The 21,930-nt window shown below is 45.5% G+C and overlaps 1 protein-coding gene across 1 annotated transcript in view; it reads right to left on the bottom strand.

The window, feature by feature from the left end:
- Window positions 1-21,930, bottom strand: part of magi2a (membrane associated guanylate kinase, WW and PDZ domain containing 2a) — a 333,028-nt gene that overhangs the window by 92,828 nt on the left and 218,270 nt on the right. Inside the window, exons 4-6 of the mRNA XM_056275592.1 lie at window positions 11,545-11,760; window positions 5,241-5,451; window positions 1-80 (exon numbers count right to left, since the gene is read on the bottom strand). Coding sequence (XP_056131567.1) covers window positions 1-80; window positions 5,241-5,451; window positions 11,545-11,760 — 507 coding nt within the window. The remainder of the gene's footprint in view (window positions 81-5,240; window positions 5,452-11,544; window positions 11,761-21,930) is intronic.

The following is a 21,930-nucleotide window of genomic DNA, read 5'->3' on the forward strand; positions in this document are numbered from 1 at the left end:
CGTCCTCTTTGCATTCCTCAGGCGGCTTTGCCTTCTTTGCGAGCCTCGGGTCCAGCCACGATGTTGTCTTGGTGTTGTGACTGTGAAAAGACGACAGAGCGAGAGAGAGAGAGAGAGAGAGAGAGAGAGAGAGAGAGTGAGTAGAAGGGTCTTAATTCAGCCAACAAATCTTTTCAGTGAGAGAAAAAAAAGAAGAAGAAAAAAAGAGACTCCCTCGCGTGCCCACCTCTAAGAGGTGATGGGAGAGAAAAATGCTTTAGGTTAACAAAACGGCACAAAAAGGCGATCGATACTTTTAATTTGCTCACTCTTTCTCATTAACGGGGATCAGGTTGAGGCCGAGGGGGGCTGGCGAGGGGGGCGGGGTGGTGTTGGAGTGGGGGGGGGTGCAGAGGGGAGACTGAGGGATCGATGGAAGGGAACAGTTGTGGGCTTGGCAGATCCATCCAGCCATGGGCAGATAAAGAACGAAAGAAAGGAAGCGAGAGAGCAAGAGAGACAGAGAGACATTGGGGGGGGGCAAGAGAGAGCGAGACAGCGAGAGGGGGGGCGAGAGAGAGAGATAGCGAGAGAGAGGGGGGGTGAGAGAGAGAAAGACAGTGAGAGAGAGAGCGAAAGACAGCGTGAGAGAGAGAGGGAGAGACGGAGAGAAAGAGAGAGGGGGCAAGAGAGACAGTAAAAGAGAGCACGATAGAGAGAGGGAGAAACGGAGAGAAAGAGAGAGGGGGCAAGAGAGAGACAGTAAAAGAGAGCACGAGAGAGAGAGGGGGAGCGAGATGGAGAGAGAAACGGGGGCAAGAGAGAGAGCGAAAGAGGAAGAGAGAGTGCGAGAGAGAGACAAGGGAGAGACAGCGAAAGAGAGCGCGAGAGAGGGAGAGAGAGAGAGGGAGAGATGGAGCCAGATAAGATGCAGGGGAAGTTGACGCACCTCCTCATCTTACCTTGATGCAGCGGGGGCACAAGAGGCCTCCCCTTCAAGACTAAGTCGAACCAAATCTAATTTATTTTTATCGCGCTTCAAGGAAAATTTACGAGGTGCCTTCGAATACAAAAGAACAATAAGAGAGAAAAAGATTAAAATGCTGGGGAAAATATTATGAGATTTAGAAAAGACAAAATAAAGCCCATTTTGATATACGAGCTATCAAAACTGATTTAACACTAGAACAATCACTGCAAAATTCCAAAACAACAAAATGGTAAAGCATGTACTTGGAGGGGGTGGAATATTTGTGCATTGTGGTGTAGTTTTGTGGATTGTCCTCTATGCATTAGTTTTATATAAGTAAAAAAAAACTGATGGAGTATCTCCATCAGAACTGTTGTCTTCTTCTGGTTAGAGCTCTTTGTCCTGGACTAACAAGGTGACACCAGAATCAGAATCAGAATCAGAATCATGTACATTGGCTGGAATTTGACTCCGGTTTCGCGGCACTTTCAGTATAATTAACATAGAATGACAACACTACAACACAAAACAATAATCTTAAGATACACACACAAGGGTTGACTATATACAGTCGAGTAAGGGGAGTCAGATCTAACAACTTATTTGCTGTCTGGGACTCGATGAGAGCAGCTCTGGTTGTTTTTGGGAGCTGAGATGGAGATCTGGGTCATGATGATGATCAGACATATGGAGGTAAAACAGGCAGGAAGTCAAGAGGGCACAGCCGGGTCCATATGCGGGGCGGGTGGTACGTTTGGTCGCATGCAAGCGATCCATTGTCGGTGCAGATGCTCCATCTGATTGGTTGCCACAGCTATTACAACATAGATTTAAAATCCCCTTACCCAGTAATCAAACCGCCTAATTCAGAAACACTAATTTTGTTCCATTGCCTACCAACACGGGGATCGCCAGTTCGAACCCCCGTGTTGCCTCCGGCTTGATCGGGTGTCCCTACAGATACAATTGGTCGTGTCTGCGGGTGGGAAGCCGGATGTGGGTATGTGTCCTGGTTGCTGCACTAGCGCCTCCTCTGGTCGGTCAGGGTGCCTGTTTGGGGGGGGGGACTGGAAGGAATAGCGTGATCCTCCCACGCGCTATGTCCCCCTGGCGAAACTCCTCACTGTCAGGTGAAAAGAAGCAGCTGGCGACTCCACATGTATCAGAGGAGGCATGTGGTAGTTTGCAGCCCTCCCCGGATCGGTAGAGGGGGTGGAGTAGTGACCGGGACGGCCTGGAAGAGTGGGGTAATTGTCCGGATACAATTGGGGCAACAAAAAAAAAAGGGGGGGTTGCCCCCCCCCCAAAACAGTAATTTTGAAGGGCAGTAAATGACACCCCAGAGAACAGAAGCAGGATTAGAGATTGTTATGCGTGAGTATCCAACAGACACAAAATAGCGATGGACAGAAAACATCTAACGCTGGTCTAACAGCAGGCTTTGCTCTTGGTCTGTGGCCGACGTTAATAAACTGAGTACAGTTCGGAAGACGGGTCTTATTCAAAGGGTAGTCTGCACTGGGCCACGCCTCGGTTCAAAAAACAAAACGAAGTGAAATTAAGTCAGTAATAACAATAATCTCACAAAGATGAAGACATTAACTGGAGTGTTTCGATGTTCATTTAAACGTGGTGGAACGGATTTAGAGAAGCAAAGATGTTTAACCAGAGTTTGAGTTTGGGCCACCAACCCGTCATCACATACTTCCTATGTCAGTGGTGCGTGGTTTAGCAGGGCTCGTGGTAACGAAAGCAGAAATTTTGAAAGCAGACACAGTGATGGTGTTGTGATGGTTCAGACCCACCCTGGCATCGAACCCTGAAGATACCAAGGTGGAGCAAAGCAAAGCCTATGTTAATGACCGCAGACATGAAACAGACCTGTCCATCATGTTTACGGAGATCAAATCAGGTTCAACAGGGAAGCACCATTATGGAGAAGAAGAGCAGGGGGGTTTATAAGAGTGTCTGGGGTAAAATGAGGTGAAAACTTTGAGGGGAAAAAAAAACAGAAAAATCTCCAAGAAAGATGGTGGAGGTAGTCAACACTACTATGGAAAACCTCTCTCTTTTTCTTTCTTTTCAATCCCTCCCCATGTTCTCCCCAATTGCACTTGGTCAATTACCCCACTCTTCCAAGCCGTCCTGGTCGCTGCTCCACCCCCTCTGCCGATCCGGGGAGGGCTGCAGACTACCATTTGTCTCCTCCGATACATGTGGCTTTTCACCTGACAGTGAAGAGTTTCGCCAGGGAGATCTAGCGCGTGGGAGGCTCACGCTATTCCCCCCAGTTCCCCTTCCCCCTGAACAGGTGCCCCGACCGACCACAGGGGGCGCTATTGCAGCAACCAAGACACATACGCGCATCCGGCTTCCCACTCGCAGACACGACGAATTGTGTCTGTAGGGACGCCCGACCAAGCCGGAGGTAACACAGAGATTCGGACCGGTGAGCCCCGTATTGGTAGGCAACAGAATAGACCGCTACGCTACCCGGACACCCTATGGAAAACCTCTCTTATGTTCCTTCCTTTATTCTAGTACTTTCTACTGTTTCTGGCTCATTACCTCTGTTTCGTTTTTTTTTTCTGTTTTCCCTATCCTGTTTTCGGTCTTCCTGCCTTACATCAATCTCTTTCTTCCTTGCTTCTTTTCCTTCTAATCACTATTACCTTCTATTACTTTATCTTTTCAATCACATCCTTTTCGCTACCTTCCCTGTTCATCTTTACAGCTCATTGGCACTTCTCCCTCTCTTCTTCTTCTTCTTCTTCTTCTTCTTCTTCTTCTTCTTCTTCTTCTTCTTCTTCTTCTTCAGCATCGCCTCTCTTCACGGACCGTGGGTAAATTAATCGATCTTGAGGAGGAGCCAATCAATGGCAAGCATCTTCTTGGCAACTGTATCACCTTGGCACCACATCACTTAACCCCAGAAAAACCTTGAAGTTACAAATTCATGGGGGTAACTGCATTAACTCCCTAATATGCTTGATGGATGTGGGCAAGTTGATGTTTCGCTGTTTGGAAAGAGGAGGGAGACATATGGCTTGTCATCTACGGTGAGGGGAAATTAAAACTCTGCCTCGATGGCAAACACACATGATGAGGCAATGTGGGCCTGGCTGGCTGGCAGCCATATCGAAGCTGTGCTGCCATATCTCATTACCCAGTCTGGAATGATACTGCGGAGGACTTCAGTCAAAGGAACTTGATGATTGATTGGTATCATTAAAACTGGAGTAATGGGGGCGTCCGGGTAGTGTAGCAATCTATTTTGTTGCCTACCAACATGGGGATCGCTGGTTCGAATCCCCGTGTTACCTCCGATTTGGTTGGGGGTCCCGACAGACACAAGTGGCCGTGTCTGCGGGTGAGAAGCCGGATGTGGGTATGTGTCTTGGTTGCTGCACTAGCGCCTCCTCTGGTCGGTCGGGGCGCCTGTTCAGGGGGGAGGGGGAACTGGGGGGAATAGCATGATCCTCTCACGCATTACGTCCCCCTGGTGACACTCCTCACTGTCAGGTGAAAAGAAGCGGCTGGCGACTCCATATGTATTGGAGGAGGCATGTGGTAGTCTGCAGCCCTTCCCGGATCAGCAGAAGGGGTAGAGCAGCAACCGGGATGACTCAGAAGTGTGGGGTAATCGGCTGGATACAATTGGGGAGAAAAAGGGGGGGAAAAAAACAACTGGAGTAATATAGAAATATAATCTCTATTTGAGCCTTGATTTGTTGATTGCATACTAGAGTGCATGTCCATATGTCTGCATATACAGCCCTTCTCCGCACTTCCCTGTCGCCTTGCTACCACAAGGCACACATACGGCTACGCCATTATTCAGATGTAATGAAGACTCACCGCCACAATTTTTCTGTAGCACTAAAAACCTTACAGGTCTGATGAAATACACCTCAGCGCTTTTATAACAGCCTTAATACAACCAGTGAGACTAAGCAATTGAATTTATTACAGTGGCGTTAAAGTGTGTGTGCATGTTTGTGTGTGTGTGTGTGTGTGTGTGTGTGTGTGTGTGTGTGTGTGTGTGTGTGTGTGTGTGTATGTGCACAAAAAAGCTTGTTGCTATAAAATTTTCTATAGACGCACGTCCACCTTTACCTTTTACCTTCCTTGCTAAATCGGTGAATTTCAAGGGACCTCTAAATCTCATTAAATCAACAACCATTTCCTTTTAAGTCTGTGTTTGAATTGTGTGTACTTGTTTGTGTTTGCGTATATGTGGTGCAGAGACAGATTTAAATTAGATGTGAGATGGTGGTGCTTTGACCCTTACTCTATGAAGTAGACCTCTCCCTTCTCTGTGTATGCCATCTCCCAGTTGTCTGGCAGTGGACCCAGTTCATCGTTCTCCTCCGCTTTGAGGGCTGCCATCTTGGGGGAACATCCCTCGTCCTTGAGCCCTATGGCTGGAGCCTCTCCTGGGCCGCTCTGTGAGGGGGTGTCCCCCGAGGCGTCTGTGCTCTTGTCTTCATGCTCGCTCGACTCTGTCGGGACAGGAAGGGGAGGTGAGTGAGTCAGGTTCGGCATTACCATTAGAGGAAGAGAGAGGGATGAGAGGATGGGTGGGTGGAGGTGGGGGGGGGGCTGAGGCATGGGGAGACATGGAGGGGGATAGACTGATTGAGCGTCGGGGGACTGCTTGTAGCACCGCAGAACCAAAAAGAAAAGAAAAAGAAACGGGGAGGAAAGAAGATTTTAAAAAAAAGAAAAAAGTAGAGGTAAGCGATGACACAAGGGAAACGGGGGAGAGAAGTGAAAGAGAGAGAATGATGGAGGGAACAAAGAAAAGCGACACGGATGGCAGAGGCAAGAATAGATAGAGAGGAGTTGGCTGTTGTGCCCTAGTTTGAGTTCTGGTTGTATGAGTGTGTATGTATCTAAGTGTGTGTGTGTATGTGTGTGAAGGAGTGAGAGAGAGTATATGAGAGAAACAGAGAGAGAGACATTGTGTGTCTCCATACATGCGAAGAGTGCGGCCACTGAAACTGAGGAAGGAGCAGGGTGAGTGGGGGGTACAAGTGGGGGGGGAAAGGAGAAAAAACAAAATCAGGGGTGGGTGGGATTGAGAGATAATCTATGGGAGGGAAAGAAAAAGTGAGGTAGCTATCTGTTTCGATCACAGAGCCTTCTGTGATCTATTGATTTTGTCTGAGCTCTCGTGGTCAGCCTGCACTCTGTCCATCTACAGAGAGAAAATCCCTCCTGAGCTGAGCACAGCAGCCCACCTCAGCATTAAACACCACTTGCTGTGCAGCCCAGGGCTTGCATGTAGTGCGCATCCCTATGCGATTGATAGAGATCAGCTGAGATCATTCAAAATTTGCTTTGCAACACAGAGCAAGTGGCGATTTAATGCACAGGCTTTTCCGGGCTGAAGCCCGGGAGCCCTGAATTTCAAAGGGCCACTGGATGTCTAGTAATAATACTAGCGTGGTGTCCATTCAGGTCCAATCCCCCTCCGACCACAATGTGGGTTGCAATGACAGAGTGGTGCTGTTCGTCTGGTCGCCATGGGAAGAAAGTCTCCTTGTGCATTTATTTATGTATGTCTGTCCTTCAATTTTCTGGTCAACCGCTCATCCAAACAACTTCACACTCAACACTGCACGTTCTTGAGTCCTCAGCAACACACCTGCCAAGTTCAACGTCAATCGGATGAATGGTTGTCGAGAAAATCGAAGGACAGACATACATTCCTTCCATTTTAGTTAGATAATAATTATCATAATGATAATAATTTTTAGGCAAGGGTTGATAAATTCTGTGTACTAATTGGCCAGTTTGTTGCCAATGGTGATTTGTTGACAGAGGAATCGGGGGGTTGTGGGTCGACCTGCGCATCACTGTCATGTACAGTATTTTGTGGTGAGGTGTGGCTTAGCAGTATCGCTACGTGTAGAGGTAAATCGGTTCGTTGAGGTGGTGGATATGTGGTTGTGGGGAGCAGAAGGGGCTTGCCCCTATGACAGGATTAAATTGCCCCTGCAATGCAGGAAATATCCGCATGGTTTGAAGCAAAGATAATCATCGCACTCAGGATTATCTAAAGGGCACACATGCAAACACACAGATCCTTTTTCCTTTTTTGGAGCAGTTGTACATTTTCCTCTCAAATCATCGACCTACCTTGTTTAAACTCCTTGCGGTAGGAAAACCAAAATCTCATCCTTTACCCCGTGTCTCTCAAAACCTGCAGCAACTCCTCAAAAGGTTAGGATTCCGACTTGAAGTCCCCTAAATCTTCACAGAGGTACAGCGTCAGCACTTTTTTTTTATTAGTATAAGTTGATGAATGTTATGTGGGTAAAAGTAGAGTCCAAGTGGCGTCGGTCTGTGAATTTCCCCGCTGTTCTGACTGATATTCCATTGTGAGAGGCTTGATAAGTACAAAGCCAGTCCTCAGGCCAAACAGCCCAGCTTAGAAAGTCACAGGATCCCAGCATGATTTTGGATTTGGATTCACAAAATCAAACTCATAATGCCTCCTTTATGACCATGTATTCATGTGATCTTGTGACAATGCTAATGCATTCACCCAGTTTTCACAAGTGTGTGTGCGTGCGTGCGTGAGTGTTTAGTTGGTTATTTCTAGGGAACAATGCCTATGGGATACATTGACATGTGGCACACTGGCTGGATCATGTTCTGGGAGTTGTTTAAGGGGATGTGCTTGCACAACATAGGCCAATAATGCAAACAAAAAACAAAAAAAACCCTGTTCTCTGAGCTAAAACAAGAACAGTTTACAGTAGCTTGCTATTTTCTCAATAGCAAACAACAGTGAACAGGAACTTGAAGGACTTATTAAACACCACGAAGGAGGGCTTTTGGTCATGGAAGAGCTTGAATTAGTCTTGACCTTCTTCACCCAACCCATAAATATCCTGTCCAACAACCACAGCCTCTCACGTCCTTTCCTGAAAACTCTCTGTGCTCAAGGAATGTGTTTACTAGGTTTAACAACTTCCAATGCCTCTTTGAGCTGTGGCTGAACCCGCACGCAATGTTGGCCCACTTTCAAACATCCGTCTGCTCCGGGCGTCTAAGGTTGGATGCCCCAGTGGTCTGAACGACCGCACGCTGATGGCAGTAACACCAAAATGGTGTTGTGGCCTGTCTCAGACCCTGGCTGAGACGTTCCCCGACCCACTACAATTCCCATATGTGGAAAAATGACTTCATCTGCTTGCCTCATAGGCCCAACTTCCACTTAGACAAGACTGATACTGTATAAAGGTGAGGATTATGATCTTTGACCTGTGCTGTGCTTTAACACCAAAACCCCCTCAGCTTTATACCAGGAAGTGTTCTAGGGAGTCTTCTCTTCATATAGCCAACTGGACTCTTGAATAACGCCACCATGTGCCAAGGCCATGACTCAGAATCCGGTTTTATAAAATGTTTTTATCCTAAATCAGTGCTTCCCAAACTGGTCTTTGGGTACCACCAATACTGCTGGTTTCCTGTTCTGCTAGGAAGTTAACTTCTTCACCTGTTGTATCAGGTATTAACAGCCTTCTAATCAGATTAACAAAACAGCTGTTTGTGATCAAGTGATCTGAATGCCCAAGAGCCACGTGTTATTTACTATAACATCACAGAGCAGCATTACTTCACCCGTATTGTTCCACTTCGAACAGATGATTTCATCAACAGATGGCTGCATGTTTTAAAATATTAATTTAATATCTAGACAGCCTGACACAGACAATGCACAGAGAAACACCTCACCAGCGAAGTGAGCAAGCTAATCTAATGCTAACGCTAACACTCCTCCTGCATCACACTTTTTTCTATAACTGCACAGTGAATGGCAGTTAACAGATTAACATATACTAATAAAAATAATTATATACCTTAAAAGATACACGCTAGCTAGCAGCGTTTACGAATATTGTTATTCATTTTATTCACGTTGTTATTTGAAGTGTTACAAAGTGTTAATTTAATTTACAAGTGTTACTAGCTATGCTAGTCTTTATGCTAGAATGCAATGACTGTGATCATTTACACCAAATCATGGGCATGATGTTATTCATGATAACACGGCCCCTCTCTTATTCTACTGTTTAATTCTGCCGTGCTGGTTGTAACTGAGGACCAGGGTTGGAAAACACTGCACTAAAATATACTTTTGTCCAATTTTGGGCATGGAGGCTTAGAGGTTAGCATTGCCACATCACAGCAAAAGGGTTTTGCATGTTCTCCCCCATGATCGCGTGAGCTTTCTCCATGTCCTCCGATTTAACTCCCATGGTTCAAAGACAGGCAGGTCAGGTAAATCAAAAACTCTAAACTGCCCATAGGTATGAACAGTGTGTGTGTGAGTGTGTGTGTGTGTGTGTGTGTGTGTCTTGTATGCCTTGTGATGGACTGGCAACCTGTCCAAGGTGTCTCCCTGCCATCCACCCAATCCTACCTGCTCATATCCTTTGATATTGATTAAGCCAGTATAGAGAATGCATAAATTACAAAAGGTGCAACAGACCCTGTACTGTAGTCCATTTTATACTATCTGTCTTGTTTTGTTTTTTTTTACCCCCCTTTTCTCCCCAATTGTATCCGGCTAATCACCCCGCTCTCCGAGCTGTCCCGGTCGTTGCTCCACCCACCCTGCTGATGCGAGGAGGGCTGCAGACTACCACATGCCTCTCTGATACATATGGAGTCGCCAGCCACTTCTTTTCACCTAACAGTGAGGAGTTTCGCCAGGGGGGCGTAGCGCATGGGAGGATCACGCTATTCCCCCCCAGTTCCCCCTCTACCCTGAACAGGCACCTCTACCGACCAGAGGAGGCGCTAGTGCCACGACCAGGACACATACCCACATCCGGCTTCCCACCCGCAGACACGGCCAATTGTGTCTGTAGGGATGCCCGACCAAGCCAGAGGTAACACAGGGATTCGAACTGGCGATCCCCGTGTTGGTAGGCAACGGAATAGACCGCTACGCTACCCAGACGCCCTGTAATTGTTATTTTTATCATTGTTTGTTTATGACTTATTGTTATCCATACATGTTCTTTGACAGATTTTATTGCCTTTACTGTATAATAGGTATAGCTTGTACATCTGCATTAGCATTTTTATTTCCTGTGCAATATTTGCTGTCTATGTCTTTTGCACCATTTTTGTTTGCCTGCTGCAACACACTTCAATTTCCCCGCAGGGATTAAAAAAAGTTTATCTTATTGTCTTCTCTGCCCACATTTGTTCAAACACAAAGAAATGTCTGTACAAACAAAAGACTTATCAGCATATTACTTGAGAAATAAGAGCCACTGTATGAAGCTGGGCATTAGTCCAGAGCATGTGAGCCGTTAGATCTGCCCTTGTTGAGAGTTTGGCAAGCCTCTGACAGGGGCCTGCACCGGGGTTGATTTAATAAACTGAGATCTGTTTTGTAAAATTTCCTGATGAACTGCAAAAGGCTCTCATGCCAGTTTGGAGTCCAGTCGGTCTGTATACCCCCGGGCTATCTCGGATTGAATAGTTACTGCATAAAGACCCTTAAAGATGGACTATTTTGTAGAGCAACGGCATCTGTGTTATTTTAGTTTGGATGTTGGGGTTCTTCTCAAGGAAAAAAAAAGTTATACATTATTCATCAATCACTGCTCAATTCAGAGGCAAAGTTATTACTTTATCTTTTACCCTCAGAGAGCAGTAATTTGGCCCCAATATTACTTTTGCACTACACTCAGACCTGGCTGTTGCACCCTCTGTTATCCTTAAAAGCTGCCCTAGGATAGGGATAGTTAGAGAGGGGCTATGTGTAATATATACCTGTGTGTTGACCACTATTGTTCATCCCCATGATAGCAAATCAACAAAACAAGCCAACTGAAATAGGAGGGTAGAGGATACCCAGCACTTTTTCCAATATATGCCATTTTCAACTTCTCTTTCAGTGCAGTGGATGTCAGTTTGCTGCTGTCGCTGCATAGCTCAGAAAGGAGTGGCAGTGTGAGCCAAGTCTTTTGGAAGACTGGGCAACAAAACAGCAAAACCACTCAGCCGGCCTGGCTCCTTTGCTTTTGAATGCAGAAATCTGGGGAGTGGGAGAGGAGTCGGGGTGTGTCACCTTGTTTCAATCGATACAACTCAGCAGTACCTAGTAATACTGACAGGAGAGCTTTAATAGTCCCCTCAGATAGCATCGACGCTTAATGTTCTCATCATCCTTTTTGCACAGTCATAGCAGCGCAAAAACTTCCAACAGGACGATGTAAACTTACCTGTCAATTATGCTTCTCGGCCTACCAATAGTAGTTGGGCTAGCTAAGACTGTAACTGCATCAACTAAAAGAGGGAGATGCAAAATTATGATCAGATAGTATGTTGAAAGGTGCTAATCTGCCTTAAAGTTTTCCAAAAAAGCCATGCGCTAACTATCTGGAACCACTCTGTTGCTAGGCAACAGTGCAAGGCTGTTGCTATGATCAAAGGCAGATACATTTTTGCTTTCCTGGTGGTGGGATTGTGGGCCATGTCGACCTGGTGTATGACTTAAAACCTAGTCGTGATGATGAGACCTTGGTGACGTTACGATTATTGTGGTTGCTGTCAGGGCTGACCTGGGGTGACGGCAACACCGTTGCCATTGACAACAGGCCTCTCCTCCTCTTCCTCCTCAGGGGGTTCGATGCTGGCCTTCTCCATGTTGCTGACTGACTTGTTACGTTTCCTTTTGCCCTCGGAGCTAGGTCTGGCACCCGGCAGCAGCTGGTCTGTTACATTCAGCAGCAGAGCACTGGGCTCGGCTGGAGGCTTGGGGGTGCCATAATAGTTATCTGGACCAGAGAGAGAAAAAACACACACACAAACAAACACACACAAGAAAGAGAGAATGGTATTAAGTCTTTTTTGCATGCTGGTTGACTCAAATCTTGGTGTGTTAATGTGCTACATGCTTGCATTTTGAACAAGCTTCGTTTCCTTTGGTGGTGCCTTTCCACTGGCTTGTAACAAGGCAACACTCAAACATGTGAAACGTGCCGAAGTAAGAACTAGGACATTGAAAAGAAATTTGCATGAATCCATGTTTCCATTAAATATTAAGAAAGAAAAGGAGAGAAATATATGTCTGCTATATTGCTCTTCGTTAATCCCGTCTTACATACTGAAAACAAAAATACAAAAGAAACCCTGCTGCATCACTGCAGGTTGGCGCTAGATATGAACATCACTTCAAACCTTCACCATCTAACAAATGCAGAGTGAAAGTCAGGAGAAGGCTAGGGGAGACAAAAAGAAAGATCTCCAGGGGTGAAAGAGAAAAATAGAAAGAGACAGACACGAGAAAGAAAGATGGAGTCTCATCACACCACTGCATCATCTACTAGGAGAGAGCGGAATGATGGCTGACTTCCTGTTCCATGTCGAAGCCAGGTGATCCATGAACATACAAGCTGGACGCTAAAGTTCACATCATGTACTGCAATCACACTGCGCACAGTCTGACACACACACACACACACACACACAAAAACATTAACGCTTTGATGAGCACGCACACACACATACAGACACCACACACACATGCGCGCAAGCACAAGCACCCCCTCCCAAGCCAATTTTAGGGGTTTGTCTATTCTTGCTTCTTACTTCTCCTCCTTCGCACATCAATCATTTATAAGACCATGCAGAGATTCTCTCTTCATTAGACTGTGAGTTCACATGGTTCAAACTGTGGTCCAGATTCAGACCTTGACGTTAACACTGCATAGTAATGCGCAAGTCTTTTTTTTTTTGCATGTTTGTGTGATTGTTTGTGTTTTGGTGCACGTTCCACTTTTCTGAAGCCAACTCTGTAATTACTCTTGAGGATGAGCGGCCCACACACCTGAGGCACAATGTGTCTACCTTCACATTGCTATACATGGACTGACGCAATCGTGGACCGACTCAATCTAAAGTCCGTTTACTCTGCCGGGTTTCTTTCTTTGTGCACTCAAAACCCTGCAGTGTGCTGCACTTGCACTGCATTGATTCAACGAAAACATGAATCTGTCTGCACCCAGTGTTGAGATGGTTTGTACCTTGAGCATGAAACTGATAGCATGTTGTTAGCATGAAAGCTAACAAAAGTTATGCGTTCAATTCCCACTGGTGCCACATATACTGAAATAGGATGCAGTCGTTTCATTGTGAAGAGTTTTGTGTTTTCAGAATAGAAATGCAGTAATTTCAATTTAGCAAAAAAAGAAGAAAGATATTAAACAGAATCATAAGAGAATATTCCCTATTGTGGAACGGCATTTATAGTAAATCAATAACTTCATGAAAGCGAGCTATCGAGGTGTGTCCAGGTTTTTTTGAGACATGCTCTACATATCTAAGTAGAACTACCAGGACACAGTGCATGGAGGGCAATTAGATGTGTTGACCATACCAAATGCCCAGTGGAGCCATTGCTTCTGCATGGACAGAACCATGGGATTGAGCAATACGATCTTATAAACAATGATTTGCTGAGGCAGGTGACATGGCCGACCTCTCTTCCCACATTAATTAAAGCATCATGTAGCAGCTCTCTCTCTCTTGGTAGCAAAGTTTCTTTCCTTGGGTGTGTAGTTATCTCTCAAGTCTTCTCTCCTGGCATCTGATCGAGTTTTTAATGGCAATCAGCAGACACAGCAAAACACAAATATATTATCCACACATGAGCAGGCAAAGACACTTTACCGAGGACAAGTTACACTGATTTATGGATTTTTTTAAAAAATATTGCAGGCATCATTGGATTTATGCATGGCACAACCAGGACATGGAGCACACACTACATGTCATCAAAATAAGAAAATACAATATTCCTTTCAATATGAATGGGTATATAACAGGATATGTCACAAAGAAGAACTCGTTTTTTTTATAGATTAAAAAAAATCCCCCTCTCAGAGCCTCTGTTCTGTCCTTCATACTTGCCTTTTCTAGCCACTGATAGGATTTCTTGATGTCAGCCACTTCCTCTATCTGCTGATGGTACATCCCATGGAGGGGCTTAGTCTTCCTCTTCTTCTTTCTCATCACCATCTGTCCTCTGCTGCCTGAGGTGCTCACTGAGCAGTTGGTCCTGTGGGGCCATCTTCCTGATGTACTTACTCTTGGATGCTCCTTGTTTCATCCAGGATAGTGGCTCTGACACTCACCAATCCTCGGCCCCCTCTTTTCACTGCTTGTACAGTGTCAGGACTCCTGCCTGAGCTCTCTCTCTCTTCTCTCTCTCTCTCTCTCTCTCTCTCTCTCTCTCTCTCTCTCTCTCTCTCTCTCTCTCTCTCTCTCTCTCTCTCTCTCTCTACTCCTCTGCAACTCACCACCTCATTACTCCCTCTGTTACTTATACCCTATAGTTTATTTGTTGTTTGCCAGATCGTGCCAGTGTATTTCGTACCTGTGTTGTTCAAGCATTTACCTGTGTAATGCTTATCAGTTTCAAAAATCTTCCTGTTTTTCAACTACGATATTGCCTGCCATCTCAGACTCTGTTTGTTGGTGTTTGATCCATAACTGTTATCTGATTACGATATTGCCTGCTGTCTCGGGCTCAGTTTATTGGATTTCATACTCTACCATTTGATTTTGATATACTTTATTGATCCCCGCGGGGAAATTCTTCCTCTGAATATAACCTATCCTAGATGTGCAGCTTGGAGCAGTGAGCAGCCGCTGTGCAGTGCCCGGGGACCAACTCCAGTTCGTCTTGCCATGCCTCAGTCAGGGGCACAGACAGGAGTATTAACCCTAACATGCGTGTGTTTTTGATGGTGGGGGGAAAGCGCAGCATTGGGAGAAAACCCACCACAGACATGGAGAGAACATGCAAACTCCACACAGAGGACAACCTGGGATGACCCCCAAGGTTGGACAACCCCAGGGTTCGAACCCAGGACCTTCTTGCTGTGAGGCGACAGCACTAACCACTGGGCCACTGTGCCTCCCAATGCCGTTATATTGTTGTATTTGTATGGGTGTCACTGGTAAGATGCTGCAACACCAATTGGCTATCTGAGACAAATAGCCGACTCTGTACTTGGTCTCTGTTTTATATTTTGCTATTGGGTTTTTTGGGTAATGGTCTACAAGACTGTTCTGCTGTCTTGAACTGTGAAATAAACAGCTTTTCCTTTTTTCATCAGAGTTTTTGTTCTGCGGTTGTGTCCATAGACCCCTGCCTGACTGTACAGCCTCAAGGGTGCTGGACTGTATTGTGAACTATTTTCGTGTCTTGACATCTATGGCCTCTATTTCCTCCTGTGGCTGGCTTATTATCCCAGCTGGGTATTTGATGACTGGTACATGCTGTGGACATGTTGATGGCTTGGATCTTATTCCTACCATTGAGCTAGCTTCTCAGGACCTGCCTTACTCTCTGGAGGTATATTTGGCTGTGGCTAACCTCCTTGCTTTCTTGTCATGGTTCCCATTGGCCTGTGGGATACCCAGGTACTTGTAACTGTCCTGTATGTCTGCAATCCTACCTTCTGGTAGCTCCACCCCTTCAGTCCTGATCACCTTCCCTCTCTTTGTCACCATTCGGCCACACTTATCTAGTCTGAATGACATGCCAATACCATCGCTGTATATTCTGGCGAGGCAGATCAGTGAATTGATGACTTGTTCGCTCTTGGCATACAGCTTGATGTCATTAATGTAGATGAGGTGACTTATGGTTACACCAATTCTGAACTTGCATCCATATCCACTCTTTGCAATGATCTGACTGAGGGGGTTCAGGCCTATGCAGAACAGCAGAGGGGACAGCGCATCACCTTCGTATAAGCCACACTTGTTGGTTAGTTGTGCGATGGCCTTGGAGTTGGTCTCTATGTTTTTTTCCCCACAGACACACTAAGTTCTTGAAGGTTATTAGTGTCCTTGTTGGCCTTGTATAGTGCCAAGCACTCCAGTATACACGTGTGGGGCATTGAGTCATAGCACTTCTTGTAGTCAATCCAGGCAGTGCTCAGGCAGGTCTATCTGGTCTTAAGAGTCTTGGCTGACTGCTCTACCAACCAGTAGCTGGTGCTTTGACCCTCTGGTGTTATTGCCAATGCCCTTCTGAGATTTGCTCATGTGCCTATTCAATTTAGTTGCTATGATCCCTGAAAGGGCCTTCCATTTTGTGGAGGCAGGTTATTGGCCGGTAGTTTGAAGATGTTGTACCTTCATTATCAGTGTTGTCCTACCTTGTGTTTGCCAGTCTGGGTGTGACCGTGATATTAGCAGCTGGTTCAATTGTGTTGTCAGGCGTTCATGAAGTGCTGTTAGCTTCTTCAGCCAGTAGGCGTGGATCATGTCCGGTCCCAGTGCTGTCCAGCTCTTCACACTTGACACTCGCTGTTGTATGTCTGCTGTTGTTGATGATGACTAGGTCTTGTTATGGGAGGTTTTTATGTTCTGCTCTTAGGTTCACCAGCCACTGGGCACTGGTGTTGTGTGACACCTCCCTATCCAATATATACTTCCGGTATTGCTCAGTCTCAGCTCTGGGTGGGTCTGTTCTTGTGCCGTGGTCCCCCTGCAGCTGGGAGTACACTCTGGATGGTTCTTTGGGGAACAGGCCATTTATTCTCTTGGCCTCTGCTTCTCTGGTGTATCTCTTCCACCTAGCAGACAGAGCTGTGTGTCTTTGTTTTGCAGTCTCTAGATCCTCACTGATGGACAACTTGCTGTACTTCTTTTTCAGCCAGGACTTATATTTCATCACTCCCTTCTGCACCTCTGTTTGCCGGCTAATGTCTCTCCGGGCTGCCTTGATATTGGCCTCCAGCCTTCTCCTCTGTAGAGTGTACACTCTGCGGCTTGTGCTCTTAATCTTGTACCAAAGCATCTCCAGGATCTATATATGTAATCATTGGGCTCTTGTGAGCAGAGATGTTGAAAAGATTAAATAATTTTGGATTTAAAAACAGCTATTTTAAAACATGGGATTCTTAATTAAAAAAAATTTCTGAAGGATATCTGTTTTTTTCCCCCCTAATCAATATCCCAAGGGCAAATAGCCAAGTCAACCTGCATGAATTGCATGAGATAAAACGGAAATGAAGGCACATGTTATTTGAAGAGATACTGCAGTCACAGGGCATTTACCACTTCCACTGAGCTGGAACTGGTGGGAAGGTGTGGTTATATGACAATGATGCCACACAGCTGCAGTGGGTATGCTCCAGCCAATCACTGCTAGATTAGGGACAGACTGCATCGGCAGTGACACGTAGACCGAATCACAAACAGACCTGACATCCAAGCCCCAGTTTATAATAACCTTAACCCCACCTGTTTTTAGGCTAAGAAACACCATACATCACTAATCTCCCAGAATGCAGCATGGGTAATTTGGCACAGAAACTCAGAAATGCCATGTGACTGCAGTATCTCTTTAAAAGGCAATGCTTTAGCAGAGGGGCATGAAAAAGGTGAGCGCTCTATGGCTTCAGTTTGTACAACACCAACAAGGACAAAAAAAAAGGTTTTTTTAATAAACTCTCGAGCAAGGAAGGATCAAGCCTAAATCTTCTGGCCGAGTCTGAGTAAGAACAGCTCAAATGAGCATACACTATCTATGCATTCAAGACCAAAAGCAGTCGAAGTACATCCCAAAGTAAATAACCATGTCCTCAGTCTTGAATCAGAGCCATATACATTCCTCTGACTCCTAAGCTTGCAGTTGTTTTGGTTGGTTCTGAGGCATTCCTCCGGATCCCTTCCCATCATTTCTCTCTATTTCAAACACTGTCTGAAATGGATACTAAAGCACAGCCAGTTACAACACTGTCAACCCTGAATCCTTTATCAATTGGAGGTAAACGGAAGTGCTTGTATATGTGCATAGGTACCTGTTGTTGTTTTTTTTTATAAATTTATTTCTGATTTTTCCCTTTTTCTCCCAATTTAGTGGCCAATCGCTCCCTATTCTAGTTCAAACACCCACCCTCGTACTGTATGCGTTTGCCAACTGCATCTCTTGGGCCGGCAGTCTCGAAGGAGACGCCTTGCCACTTCCGTGACAAGGCGAATCCAGGCCGAACCATTGCTTTTTCCGACACACACACAGACGCATTCATGTGACAAACACAAGCCGACTCCGCCCCCCTCCCAAAGACAGTGTTGCCAATTATTGCTGCTTCATCAAATCCGGCCATAGTCGGATCTGACAAGACCGAGGCGCGAACCCCAGTCTCCAGTGGGCAACTGCATTGACACAAGGCCGATGCTTAGCATAGGCACCTGTTGTGTACATACATGTATATGGATGTATATTTTCTCATGGAGAGACAAAATAATAAATCTGCATGTATGCAGATGCTCATAAACTTGCATGAGGTCATGGTCAGAACTAAATGTGACAGTGAGACAGACCATGTTGGTCTTAAGCTTGAGAGAATATCCCTGTTCAGGAGATAAAATGTGTTTTGAAGACTTGAAGACTCACAGAAAAAAAAAATAATTTGTGGTTATACCTGCTGTACAGTCTCCTGAAATGGTCCTCAGAGCGTCAGCTTTCCAAGGTGTTTGGTGTTTAGCTCTCAACAGGTTTGCATTTGAATTAGCTCAGACTAGCTATCTCTTCAGCTCCACTCAAGTGTGTGTGACAGAAAAAAAACCCATACAAGAACATAATATGTGAACATCCACAGAGATGATTCCAATGCACAGGATTTGAACACTAGACCCAAACTCTTACGCTGACTGCATACTATAGTTAGCCTGGGGAGCGCAAAGAGCAACCTGCAGAGATTAAAAAACAAACATTGGTTGGCGTCTCTCTCTGGGTAGGGAAAGACCCATGAAACATCTTGTTCATGTTCTGGAAAACATGGAGGCTGCAAGGAAAAATTAAGGGGAGTAGCTTTTAAAAGATTATGGGACTGTGGTGATTAGAGCCACAAAATAACAACTCAATTCCCAAGGACTTAACATGCCAGGGTTTCATCCAAAGAGAAAGTAAGAGGTATACGGCGGTATGTAGAATGAAAAAAAGAGAGAGAAAAAAAAAACCTTTTTCGGTATCAATGAAACATAGGCTCAGAAATTAAAGAGGAAAAACTTGGGCGTCCGGCCAGCGTAGCAGTTTATTCCGTTGCCTATCAACACGGGGATTGCCAGTTCGAATCCCCGTGTTACCTCTGGCTTGGTCGGGCATCCCTAGAGACACAATTGGCCGTGTCTGGGGGTGGGAAGCCGGATGTGGGTATGTGCCCTGGTCGCAGCATTTGTGCCTCCTCTGATCAGTGATCCTCCACGCGCTACGTTCCCCTGACAAAACGCCTCACTGTCAGGTTAAAAGAAGCGGTTGTTGACTTCACATGTATCGGAGGAGACATGTGGTAGTCTGCAGCCCTCCCCGGATCGGTAGAGGGGGTGGAGCAGCGACCAGGACGGCTCAGAAGAGTGGGGTAATTGGCCAAGTACAATTGGGGAGAAAAAGGAGTTAAAAAAAGAGGAAAAACTGCCTTAATAATAATATAATAATAATAATAATAATCATGACATTTATATAGCGCTTTTCTAGACACCCAAAGTGCTACACATTAAAGGGGGTAACTCACCTCAACCACCACCATTGTGTAGCACCACCTGGGTGATGCATGGCAGCCATTTTGCACCAGAACGCTCATCACACATCAGCTTGAGGTGGAGAGGGTGGAATCATTGAGCCAGTTACATGGGGGGATGATTAGGTGGCCACATGGAGAGAACCAGGTAGGGAATTTTGCCAGGACACCGGGGGACCCCCTACTCTTTGTGATAAGTGCCATGGGATCTTTAATGACCACAGTGAGTAAGGACCTCAGTTTAACGTCTTATCAGAAGGACGACACAGTGTTCCCGTCGCCGCACCGGGGCATTGCGATTTGATATTTGTTGTTTTTTTTTTTATTATGACCAGAGGGAAGACTGCCCCCTACTGGCCCACCAACACCACTTCCGGCAGCAAGTTTTTCCAGTAGTAGGTCTCTCATTCAAGTACTAGCCAAGCCCATACCTGCTTAGCTTCCATCATTTGGTAGAGGCAGGGTACATGTTAGTATGGTCTTGACTTCACTTTAGATCCATATGGACTCAAAGAAGACCCTCTTAGATGGTGACAAAACTGAATTAGGAAAGGGAATCATCATAGTAAACAAATCCAATGTGAAAATGAAATGTCGTTTTTCTTAGCACATAATTATGGGAGGCAGAAATGTTCTACAGAAATAATGTACAATATGACAAAAAACTCAATTTCCTCTGTACTTAAAGTACTGTTCACACTTTACAATTTGTTGACCCATGATTAATACGTTTAAGCTCTTTCCACTTTTCTGCGTCGCTCCAGCTGGCATGTCCCTATAATAGTATTGTTTTTCTTTTTCGTCCGCTATTGCACCCCTCTCTCTTTCTCCCCAGTCTAATTGGCCATTAAATTATAAAAAAATATAAAATGCTGAATGATGGCTAAGCGACCACCCAGAAGAAGCTCTGTCTCCCTGCGGAAGCCATCCGCTGAAAGTGAGGCACGGCTTCCATCGCCAAAAGGATCCAACATTGCTTCTGGCAGCCGACTGTTAAATTGGCCATCTGCAATTTAGTTTTTTCTTCTTTTTTTCCTGCAGTGGTGGCAGGGCCATAGAGACTATAGTCAGGTTAAAGAGAAGAAAGTTAGCTTATGTGCTAATTGTACACAGACGGCGGTCTCCAGAGAGACGTGCCAGTGGACCGGGGTAGTGTTTTGGACTCGACGCCTTCTCCAACCCCTCTCCTCTGATCAGAGGAGAGATTTTTGTTTTTATTTGGTGAACGAACAGCCATTATGGCTCAAGAAAGGAGCGAAGAGATACAAGCCGCAGGGGATGTGGTAAGGCTGGCAAGCAATTCAAAGAGGGAAGACATGCAGGTGGCTGGTGTGAAAGAGGAAGATGCAGAAGACAGGAAGAAATAGAAACGGATGAGCTGCTGTGACAACCCCTAAAGGGAGCAGCCGAAAGCAGTAGTAGTAGTAGTAGTAGTAGTAGTAGGTTACATGTTCAGATATTGTCATATGGTAATAGATAATTTGTGTGTTAATGACAACAAGAATTTATTACCTAAAACTTCTGACAAAATGAACTGGAAAATATTTTGGAATTATTTTAGAAGTACTTTTGATGTGATATCCCTTCAGCAACTTTGAATAGATTAAACATTTGAAAGAGGTCTAAATGGTATGCATCATGTCGGCTGAAACCAGGCTACATTTGGTTGAAAAGTGAAAGCCTGGCAGATGTCTAAATCTCTTAGATGGAGAACCAAATAGCCATTACTAACACAAAATAATTTACAAGTACTCAGGCGTCCGGGTGGTGTAGCGGTCTATTCCGTTGCCTACCAACATGGGGATCGGCGGTTCAAATCCCAGTTTTAACTCCGGCTTAGTTGGGCATCCCTACAGACACAATTGGTCGTGTCTGTAGGTGGGAAGCTGGATGTGGGTATGTGTTCTGGTCACTGCACTAGCGCCTCCTCTGGGCGGTCGGGGCAGGGCGCCTGTTTGGGGGGGAGGGGGAACTGGGGGGAATAGCGTGATCCTCCCATATGCTACATTCCCCTGATGAAACGCCTCACTGTCAGGTGAAAAGAAGCAGCTGGGGACTCACATGTATCGGAGGAGGCATGTGGGAGTCTGCAGCCCTCCTCGGATCGGCAGAGGGGGTGGAGCAGCGACCGGGACGGCTTGGAAGAGTGGGGTAATTGGCCGGATACAATTAGAAAGAAAAAGGGGGAAAAAAACCAAACAAATAACAACAAAGAAATTACTAGTACAAGCACAATATATGGGCTTTTGGTGAGTATCTTAATTAAAATTGTTTGGACCATACATAATTATGTAATAATCAATTAAACAAATTGATCTAAAAGTGGACTGCATTTAGCTGAATAAATTCTGGGCTACGCAGTGTAAACACTTCGACAGCACAGTGAAATTCTTGGATGGGGGCTCG

The sequence above is a fragment of the Lampris incognitus genome, chromosome 3, assembly GCF_029633865.1.
Source record: "Lampris incognitus isolate fLamInc1 chromosome 3, fLamInc1.hap2, whole genome shotgun sequence".
NCBI classification, from domain to species: Eukaryota; Metazoa; Chordata; class Actinopteri; order Lampriformes; family Lampridae; genus Lampris; species Lampris incognitus.